The sequence below is a fragment of the Rattus rattus genome, chromosome 12, assembly GCF_011064425.1.
Source record: "Rattus rattus isolate New Zealand chromosome 12, Rrattus_CSIRO_v1, whole genome shotgun sequence".
NCBI classification, from domain to species: domain Eukaryota; kingdom Metazoa; phylum Chordata; class Mammalia; order Rodentia; family Muridae; genus Rattus; species Rattus rattus.
Genome location: NC_046165.1, coordinates 49,592,792 through 49,604,076, shown reverse-complemented (window position 1 = coordinate 49,604,076; position 11,285 = coordinate 49,592,792). Strand labels below are relative to the sequence as shown.

At 44.4% G+C, this 11,285-nt stretch overlaps 1 protein-coding gene across 2 annotated transcripts in view; it reads right to left on the bottom strand.

Moving 5' to 3' along the window:
- Lrch1 (leucine rich repeats and calponin homology domain containing 1) overlaps positions 1-11,285 on the bottom strand; it is a 177,038-nt gene that overhangs the window by 22,448 nt on the left and 143,305 nt on the right. Inside the window, exons 14-18 of one of the 2 annotated variants that reach the window (XM_032918278.1) lie at positions 10,944-10,997; positions 10,193-10,265; positions 9,798-9,878; positions 761-870; positions 35-172 (exon numbers count right to left, since the gene is read on the bottom strand). In XM_032918278.1, the coding sequence (XP_032774169.1) occupies positions 35-172; positions 761-870; positions 9,798-9,878; positions 10,193-10,265; positions 10,944-10,997 (456 nt within the window). The remainder of the gene's footprint in view (positions 1-34; positions 173-760; positions 871-9,797; positions 9,879-10,192; positions 10,266-10,943; positions 10,998-11,285) is intronic. The other variant, XM_032918279.1, reaches the window with a different exon arrangement.

Here is an 11,285-nt window from a genome sequence, read left to right as displayed (position 1 = left end):
CTGTACAAACCAGCCTTCCTCAATCTTTACTCACAACGGCAGGTGAGGGGACGTGGATGCTGGCGACAGATCTCGGTCGGACGTGGTTGGCCAGGTGGCAGAGCACTACACCATCCATGAGTGCTGCCCCCAGGTCTTCATGCAGGGTCACCTTCAGCCTCATCTCGATGCTCTGGGGGTAGGAGGCAGAAAGAGCCAGTTGCTATGGGCACGGATGCAAGTTAAGGGTTAAACACAGCTGCATGACCCAAGTGCTATTCTCAGTGAGGGGACAGGTGTAAGAATGTCTGGGGGTGGGGAGATGGCTCTGTCAGGAAAGTGTTTGCAGGAAAGCAAGTTTGATACCGAAGAGTCTGGTAGTGTATGGCTGTAATCCCAACCCGGCAAGTGGATTCTCAAGGATCCTGAGACTGGCTGGCCAGCCAGATTAGTCCAGGCCAGTGAGAGAAACCCTGAATCAAAACCAAAAACGTACGTGGTACCTCGGGTCATCTCTTTGCCTCCACACATATATGCACACTCATACACACATACATACATGTACACCCCAGGCACAGAGAGAATGTCATGTTAATTAAATATTTTAAATATTTTTTTAAATCCATTTATATAAAGACAGATCTGGTTGTGTTCACGTTTGAATTAAAAACTGCAGAACCAAAACTGGGATCACGTGCAAAGCTTCCAGGCCGGGTTGTCCAGCACAGAGCGCTGCTTGGATTCCGAGCATCGTGCTCAGGCACTTGTCATTCCCCAGTACCTCACGGAGCTGCTCCACCAGCTCTTTCTCTTCTCTCATCTGCTCCATTTTCCTCCGGATCGTAAACTGCGGGTCTATAGATTCCAAGTTTCTCTGAGGTCTTAGAAACACTGCAATAGAAGTGGAAAGGGAGTGAGCCTGTGCTACTCGACCGGGCCATTCCCATTCCCTCCACAGGGCTACTCCCATTCCCTCCACAGGGCCACTCCTACTCCAGTTAAACGAACCATTTACTTCTCCCAGATTATCACTCACTGACACAGGGAAATTCCACATTCATAGCAAGAGCTGGGTGTGAATGCTCTGAAGGAGAGAATCTCTGAGTTATTCTAGGTTGTGCGCACTGCAGAGCTGGTTTTGTGGTGACAATAAACTGAATTGAGAGATGGGTCTCATCGGGGTGGAAAGGAGACCGGGCTGTCACTCAGACAAAGGTGCCATCTCTCTCATGTTCAGTGTTATCTTCTGTTCTCATCAATATTCTAATCGCGTTTTCTCTTTCTTTAAATGTAATTTTGATCAAATAATATATTAAAATTGACCTACGTGTTAAAATAGGTATAAAAATCATGTTTCTTTTGGCTTCACATTTACTAAGCCTCTATCTTGTAAGAATTCAGTGATGCCACGTGGAGCCACATATTTGAGAACGGAATAGAAAATCCTGCCTCCGGCCAGGTGCTCACAGAGCCGGCTCTTTATAAATGAACACAGGTGACGTCTAAAGGGCTGGCTGGACTAGAGGTGACTTCACCACTGGCTTGAGGGCCTTAGGCTTACTACAGAGCAGTGACCGAGAACATAGCTTCATCTGAAGGAGTTAAGAAAATACATACTCTCGGGGCGAGAAAGATAGGTCAGCAGTTAAAAACAATGTCTGCTCTTCCAGAGGACCCAGGTTCAATTCCCAGCACCTACATGGAATTATCTGCAATTCCAATTCCAGAGGATCTGACACCCTCTTTTTTGCTTCCGAGGGTACCACAGACACACATAGTAAACAGACATACAAGTAGACAAAACATCCATATGCATAAAATAAAAAGAAATAAATCTCCTTTTAAGTTAAACCCAGCACTGTACAGAACAGACCAAACTAACAATGGTGAAACCTCACAAAAATCACATGCTCTAACCTTCTAGGAGCTAACATCAACTGCGACAGTTAAAATACATTCTCCATGTGACCCGCACCACGTTTGTGCCTGTGGACGCATGCCAGAGCAGGATGTCTAAAAACCAAGTCTGTTAGGAGTGCTGTGTTTACACAGACATTTTTGCTGGTTGTGAGGGAGGTCTCAGTAACTAAAGAGCACAGCTCCTCTTACAGTCAGAGGTGTGTGTGTCAGAGATGAACCTGAATTCTCCTTAGGTAAGAGATGTACTTAGGTATATAGAGAAAACCACAATGCAGGGACTCCCAGAGGCAAACGAAACAAAACCAGAATTATCCGGGGAAAGAGAACTCTGGCCCAAGGAAACAGTGGTGTGGTTTGCATCAAATTCTAAAGCAATCTGTTAGCAAAGGCCAGTGGATACGGAATCCGTGTGACGCTGCAACCCTCCTAGATGTAAGCCAATGGAAGTTAAATAAATAAAAGTGGGTTTGCAGTTTTATAAAGATATTCTACACATAATGATTTTAGTAGCTGGGCATGGAGGTGCATGCCTTTTATCCCAGCACTTGGAAGGCATGGGCAGAAGATCTCTGAGTTAATGACCACGTTGGCTTACACGGTGAATCAGACGCCAGCCAGAGCTAGACAGTGAGGCCCAGCCTCAAAAGGGGGAGGGTGTGTGTGATGATTTTAGCAGGAGTCTTAATTAAGTTTTTCTTACTAGAGGCCTTTAGTCTGAAGACACAAAGCTGTTGGGGAGTGGGATGGTCTGGTTTCCTGTGTGTGTAGATTTTTAGATGAGACTAGAAGGTGGTGCTGGCAGCAGGACAGTCATTCGGACAGTCTGTGCAAAGAACTCCCCAGTCAGAAATCGCCACCCCCAGTGCGGAGCATGGACACCAGGACCGCAGCAGTTACAAGTCACGGTCATAGAAATGGTGCTGACATTAAGAACACTCATTCAGCCATTTCTTACAAGGCCTCAGTTTATCACACTTTAAAGAGTAAATATGGCTCTCCAGTATAACGCTTGGAGAAAAGCACTGTGAGTGCTTCCTGTAATTAACTACCCAGTGCTGTAAGGCTGTACCCATCTCTATCCTCCGCTTTTCTTTCTACATGGGTTCAAAGATGCCGGAACCGAGACACCTGGGAGGCTGAAGCTGGCCCATCGCTGACTGACACAGTTCATGGAGAATGAGGCTGAGCACAAGGCTTCCAGAAACCACAGAAAGGTGCCCTGGTGTTAAAATGGAAGCAAAGCGAGAGGTCACTAATAAAAAACCAATGACTTGTCACAGGAGTCTCTCGCCAAGGCACCACGCAGCCAAGGCCCACTGGAAGCAAGACCAAATCAAAGCAAGAAAGAAAAAAGGCGAAGCTAATGAAAGAAGGGTGATGGGATGGGGTAGCCAGGCTCTAAGAGGAACGTGAGGAAAAGTGGACAAATAGAAGCCTGGGAGAACACCTGCCAATGGAAGTCCAGCAACTACAAGAAAGATACAATGTAAAACCCAAAAGCAATCTCATCTCCCAAAGACAGGAACTGAATTTACCAAAGAAGTCCAAGAATGTGGGCAGGGCTTGGTAGTACACACACAGGTCACCAAGGGGCGCCATGACCATACTCTTATAGGCCGGCTGTTTGCTTTAGAGGCCGTTTCCCTTTTGCCTTTATTCCGGGGAAATCTTATCTAATATGGCATGCTTAATACTCTCAATATGTTTTTATTGGACGATTTCATTCCGAATATGAAAATATGAGGAAGTTAAATGACTTGCAATCTCTGGTATAACTGCACACATCGGAGCATGCGTGTTAGCAGAGCCCCGTGAGGGAAATCAGGCTGATACAATCAGGTTTGGCCCTTAATTTCCTGGCATGCATGTTTATTTTAAAGTCCTGTGCATCTTAAAAAAACAAAACCCGCTCTGTGGGGTCTATTTCTGTACAGCAAGCAATCAGCAAGCGTTGAAGGCTTCTCGGCAGTAGTCTCTATTCTAAAGCAAGTATTTCAAATGCACATGCAATGGATAGAAATGAGACACATGTATATATCCACTAAAATTATATGGTTAGTTATAACTACTGTGGATTATTTGAAATTTTTAAGGAAAGTCTTTCAGCTAATAAGCCTGCCACCTTCCTTCTTTCTGGATCAAGTCTTCAGGAACATGAAGCCTGGGAGAATTACTCTGACTGGTGTTAACTCCATGCCATTTTATTTCAAGAGCTCCCTGCTCAGTTCAGGGGACAGACAGACGTTTAACTTGAGGCTATTCGCCAAGGTTAAAAACTGTTAGCACCTGCTTTCCGATGCCATCCCATTTAAATATAAAAAAGCGGGAAAGCTCGCTCTGTGTGAGTGGGCACACAGCAGGACATGTGCACACCTGTGCACAGGTAAAGAGGAGCGAATGACTGAGAAACAGCAAAAAAATGAGTCCCATACTGTTTAATGATTAGGGGGCAAGTCACTAACAGTTACAACAGAACATAAGACCTGTGGGCTGTAGTTCACTTAGCAGGAAACAGATCTCTAAACAGCCTGTGGAGGGGGACAATATACCTATATAGAGGACGGACTCTGCTGGTCTTTTCATCCTTGAAAGTCACTGTTCTTTTCCCCGAATCCCTGAGTTGACATGTCTACTTCCTGTGAATGCCCAAAGATGTTCATCTGTGTGTATCTCTTGGCACTCATCACCCTGCATTACCCATAATGCACATGACTGCCAGAGCCCACTTGCATGCTCTACTGCATCCTGTAAAGTCGTGTAATGAGACGTGCTTGTTGATGAGTAAATGGAACATGTTTCAAAACCTCTCAGGAAGGACAGAATATCTGAAGATTATCTTTGCAGAAATGACCTTCTTCTGGTGATTAGTTTAATTTCTCCTCTCACAGAAAAAAAAAAAAATCCCAAATTACTCTCGAGGTTTGAATACATTAACTTCCAAATATAGGTTCCACAGCAGCAGAGACCGTGTCTGTGGATGTCAGGGGCACGCTCAGCAGAGGAAGGCACTTAGTGGGTACAAAACACGCACACAAAACCCTTTCTCCACGTGTTACCTTTCAGCTAAGCAAAGACAGCTTGCAGATCTAAGGCAAACACTAAGTGAACTTTAGCATTTAACTGATACAAAAACAAACAAAACATGCACTTTGCATGAAATGAAAGGAAATAGTTTCTGTGTGGAAGCCAGGGCTTTGAAGCTTTGCTTCCTCTGCCTTGGGAGTTAAGAGTGTGGAGTGCCTTTTACCGTAGTCAAATGCTAGGGCAGGGACACAATGACAAACGCCAGCTTTAGGCTTCAGCTCTTAGGAGTTAGAAATCAGGCAAATGAACTCATCCATTCCCTTCTGGAGCTCCGGGTAAATTAGGTACAATTACTGCCCTTCAAATGCTGAAACTCCCCCTCTGTTATCCTGAGCAGCTTACTTACCTCACATGCTGTCAATGTGCTAAGCCATGTATCTGTCTCCCAGGTACACAGAACCAGGCACACGCGAAGGCTCTACGCCAATGCTCACTTACTGTCTCACAATATGAAGCCAGAGCTGCGAGTCCCTGATGAGCCTCTCACACCCTCAGCGTCCTTACTTTTGTACTGGGGAGAATAAGACCTCAATGCTACACTGTCATCACCAAGGAAACAAAGGTGTCTGTAAACTGGCCAGAAATGGATGTCCACTCACTCGCTCTTACATAAAGATCAATTTTAAGTAACTTTAGAGTGGTACCCACCAATTCACCATGAATGAAAAGCAGAAACACCTCAAGAGAGGCCAGGATGGGTTTTTGACTTCCAAGTAAGTGGGAAAGGGGAAGACAAAGCCACAAACGAGGCAGAAAAATTAGGGCAGAAGAGGACAGGTTCTCAGGAAATAAAGGCACCCCAGGCTGTGGTGGGGCAGGCAGCGGCACAGATGGCCTCCCACACCATATTGTCCCTCTCACAAGACTGATTTCAGAAACTGTGGGTCTCCAAATGTTCAAGGTCCTTCCAGCCTGTTTGTCATTTTTTAAAAAAATCTCTTTGAAGACCAGGTTACAAAGACAATGGTGAATTTAAAATGAGTTCAACCTGGAACGAAATGTTGGAAGGGATTAAAATGAAAAGAGAAGTTTCTTGTGTATGAAGCGAGGCAATGAGCATGGGGATGAATTCTCCAGATTGAAGAAGTTAATAATTAAACTTACAGTTGTTTTAGCTATGTCGTTTGCAAGGTTGGACAGCTACAGGTATCAGATAATGAGGAAACAGCACAATTGCAGAGATGAGCATTTCTGGACACGCCAGGAAGGCCCACACAGTACAACGGTCTGGCTCTATGGAAGCGTTAAGAATGACACGGAGAGTGGGCTATTTCCTCAGCTTCTCTACTTGGGGACCTACACCACAGCTTCTTCCACTGAGTGAGAAGACAGTGCAATCACAAGGCAAAGTCTCATACGCAGGCACTGAAAAGGCATGTGACACTTTGGACAAATTGCGAATAAAGAAAAAACTGAAAGCCATCTGACATGGTTGCCCGATCCAGAGGAATACGGAAAACAATCCTTTTACTGCTGCTGTGGTACTACGTGGAAAAGCCCGGGATTTGTTAAACAGAGAGCAACTCTGTCGCAACTTACGTTAATGGCTTACATGTGCATGGTGGCTGTGCCTCACACCTTACTCCTGCTTCATTTAGCATGTCTCCTATCACTTCGTATTCTGAGGTAAATTATTCACAATCTGAACCAGCATTAAACCACAGCAGAGATTTGGGTGTACGTGGCACAGACCTAACAATTTTATGTTTACCTTGGACTACTTGAGGTATCTAATGATACAAAATTAAAATATCCTTATTAAGACTCACCTGGTATTCTCAGTTTTTTATATAAAGTATATATAAAATTTTCAGACTAACTCAGTATTCTTTAATGTACATGAATTCACACCAAAAAGAGTATAAGTAAAAAATGTATAAAAATTTGAAAAAAAGGAAAAGTGATTTCTCTTCAATTTTAGAAATTCTCAATGTTAACATTATTTTCAGTGCAAAATTCTAGAATCAGCCATGGTACCTTTAAATTGCCTTAAAAGCCTCATCTGATAAACACATGTAATAAAAGATCAACCTTAGTTTTCTGAGCCCAGGCTCCGAAATATAGCCTCAGGTGGCCTCAAACTCACTATCCTCCTGCCTCAGACTCCTCTAAACTGAGATTACAGGAATGTAACACCACACCCACATTATTTTAAAAAAAAAAAAAACAAACCCTCTGAAAGCATTTGCTGGGGGTCAGACACAAGCAGAGATAACCCAAATTCGTGAGTTTCAATCCTTGTAGATGAGCAGACAAACCAAACCCCAAGCAAACTAGGTAGAGAGGAGAAAACTGAAAACCCTCCCCAGAGCCAGCATCCTCAGGGCAAACCAACTGTCACTCATTAACTGCTAGGCAACAGGTCACAGCACTTGTCTAGACGTTGCCTCAGAGGCTTCCTCAGTAAGGAGCATGCAGATCAATATATTCTGTCTCCAGGGACACAGAGGCCTGTGGAGTACAGTCACGGGCTCAGTACACGAACATTGAGGAAGAGACAACAAGGCACCTACCATTGTCACTGTCCCCTTCAGATGGAACGCTGTAGCTAGAGCTGTCCCATGTTTGTGCCTGTGTAAGTTTGTTGAAGGAGACAGGAGGGAGAATGAGGGCTGGGTCTGCAGGAGAGCGAGAGAGCCAGGCGGACAGTTGCACAAGGACCAGGGGAAACCCGGGGGGGCCGCAGCATTTCACACGTGGCATGAGGTTCGTATGGAAATGAAGTGGGTTCCATTATGTGGGGTTTACATTCGAATGCACAGTATAGGAGGGGGATGGGAGATGGCGCATGGAAGGAAGAGAACGATAAAAACCGAGTGTTAGTACCCGTCGCTCACACTCTGCATGCAGTTAATACTCTGGTTTAACGGCTGTGCGAGCCTGCAGCCTAGCGTGCTGACGGGTCGTGGCAGCAGAAGGTAAAGATGTCATCATGTAGGCAGCTGAAAAGGCCCACCAGATCCCTCTGCCATCCCTTCTAAAGGACTAATCAGCTGACACAATTGCACATTCACACAGAACTCCTGGTCACGTTGTATACATTTTTGTAATGTATACAAAATGTATACATTAACCCCTTACTTAGAAACAAAATGACTACACAGAAATGTTACATTTTAATCCTTTTTGAGAACTGAGACAGTAGATTTAAAACACCCCAACCAAGGTTTCATAGGGTGTTTCACTAAGAACTGAATCTCATTGCTTCTTCTTTAATCCTTGAAATGCCTTAAAGCTCACTTTTCAATAGGGCTCAGTAAAACACTTTTTGATACTCAATACAGTCTACATAACAATAAGTCCAACAAGCTAACCGATTTTTAAAAATAACTCAAGACTTCTAAAACTAGCTATTCATAAAATGATAACGTATCTTAATTTTGTGCTCGATTTCCAGAGAGTAACTTCATTAAGTAGTTAAGGAACCGACCACTGGAAACATGGGGAGGAAACAGAATTTGTTTTCTCTAGCTTAAACTAAACGCTCTCTCTTTCATCTCTCCACAGAGCCTGAATGGTGTACACTGCAGGTTCCAAGCAGTCTCTGACTAGGTAGGCTTTGGCTAGGCTCTGCAGTGCATTAAAAGTCACCGAATCAATTTTGTAACAAAATTACAAAGGTCGGACATTCAAAAGGCTATTAATCTTTGGAGAGTCGCTCACTTTTTTATTTCAGTTATGAGACATTTTTAAATGGTGCAGAACTGTCCGGAAGGCTTGAGAGAGCCTATAGCCAGCCATGAGACAGGGGAGCAGCAATAGCAGGAACTTCCGTTTCGCCCCCAACAGAGCTGGGACTGTGAAACGTCCAGGTGCAGCTCAGATCTGGCCATGTATGCCCACTTTCTTACATTAGGGAACCCATCATTTGAGCTTTATGCGTTTCCATCCACACCTTTACTTTCTGTAACACATTCTCTAGGCCTGGAGGTACAGCACTTCCCTGGCATGTGCAAGGGCCTGGGTTTAATTTCTAGGACTGAGAAAGAAAAAGATCTTTGATCATACTAGAGTCAATCTTTCAACTTTTTTTTTATGCTATTCTAATGGCTAGGAAATCTCCACACTTGGTCTGAGCTGCCCATCAATCAATGCCTTCCAAGAACAAACCATCTCCTCTATAAATGAATCATCTCTTTTTCCTGTAGCAATGTTTATTTCAAGCCAGAAATGTGTAGGGCTCATACTGTTGTCAAAATGGTTTGCCACAGACCCAAGGTCACCTCTGTTCTCTACCAAGTGTGCTTGCACGTGTCCATGTGTGCTTGCATGTGTCCGTGTGTGCTTGCATGTGTCCGTGTGTGTTTGCATGTGTCCGTGTGTGTTTGCATGTGTCCGTGTGTGTTTGCACGTGTCCATGTGTGCTTGCACGTGTCCATGTGTGTTTGCATGTGTCCGTGTGTGCTTGCACGTGTCCGTGTGTGTTTGCACGTGTCCATGTGTGTTTGCATGTGTCCGTGTGTGCTTTCACATGTCCAGGTCCCTTTATAAGAAGCTCCTTAAAGGCATTAGTGGTAAATAGAGTAAAAAGAACAAAGAAGTAAAGCTAAGGAGGTCCTAACAGAAGGCAGCACCAAAACTGGAAATGTGGGAAGAAATAAGAAGAAATGTATCTTTCTGTCTAGGGCCCTTTTTATAAAAATCAAAAGTAACTTTGCACGTTGCTAACATTAATTTTGTCAATATAGTAACACAATTTACAATCAAGTAGGTCAAAAGGTAAGGTGCTTTCATCCAAGTCTTCCCGACTCCTAACCACTCTCATTAGCATCCAAATGCTCACCCTCTTGTGTGAGGAAATGCAGAGACCTTACCATGTTTGGAAAGCAACTGGGGTCGTCTTGGGGAGGACTCTGCCTTCAGGCTGCCCTTTACCTCATCAGGGTACCAGGAACCTTTGGGGTAAAGGGGAGCTGTTTTATTTCCCATGGGTAAAAGTTCACGGGAGTATTCCTTCCCTACTTACATGTTCTCTTTGCCACCTTTCTTTGCTGTGGTTCAAAAGAAGGCAAGCTGCCCATTCCTGGGAGCGTGGACTAAAGCGCTTAACGCAATCACCTGACCTCACCAAGCCGCAGCTGTTCTGATGCCAGGACCCCAGCCGACTAGAACTTGCAGTGCTCGTATTACTCAGGAGTGAGTTTGAAAGGCAGACCAAAGAGAAACCATTTTAGCTACTTAGTATCAGAATGAGCTGAGGTTAGCGTACCTGAACGAGGCTTCAGGCCAAATGGAGCTGTGATGTTTGCGGTGGGAGACCCTGAAGGGGAGTCCTCTCTTATCTGTGGGGTGAGAAGAGAAAACAATTGGGAGGGGTGGAAATGAGGGACCACATGTGGCCAGCGATGACTTTAAAACTACTCTGCATTTGCTATGGCTGCATTGTGAAGATGGCTGGGCTCTTACAAAAAACATTTTGTAAATGCTCTAAGAAGCCGTCAACAGAACGTTTTCAGGCGCCCTAGTAAACTGTGTTACTGTTATTCTTTTTGTTGTTGCACTGAAGTCTTTACTTGCTCACTACAAAATTGCTTTGCAGTGACACAAAGCCGGTGATCTGCTTCTCACACAGCTGACTGTGTATCGGCAGGCATGCCAAAGAGCACATCGAATGACGTCTCTCTAACATGGAGACAATGGAGACACACAGCTCATCACTCAGAGACTGCATGCCGACCCATCTGAGGTAGCAAATGAGGAAATGTCATCTGAGTGATCATCTGCCATTGTCCATAAAGACGTCCCACACCTAGATCTCAAAAGCCATTTCTCACAAAATTAATCTTTAATGATACATGGAGCCAAATGATTTTGTGACACTGAGTGACAATTAATGAGAGACCCTAGAGACCCTTCCGCTAACTCTTTAATCCCAGAGTCAGACTGTCCAATTCTGGGACAGATGTTTCAGTTTGGTCCTCATGGAATGCCTCAGTGGCCATTAATCTCAAGACACTTACCTCATTTGGAGAACAGTGGCTTCCATTACTCTGTAACGTAACATCATTTTGCACCTTAAAGGAGAGATAAATGTGTATGTCCCATTAGACTGTGAGGAAGAGGAGGCAAGGAACATCTTTTTCATTGCCATCATAGCCCTGGCCCAGAAGCACGCACCAGCAAATGTTGAATTAATCCATGGGTTAAGTAGCTAAGAAGGCCATACTTCTATTTTCTAAAACTACACAACTGTATTCATTGAAAAAAATCTAAAGAATAACACAGAGCAACATGAGACCCTCAGCACAGGGTTCCTTCCCTAGTACCTATGAGCACATCTTCCCTGGCCAGGTTACCAAACG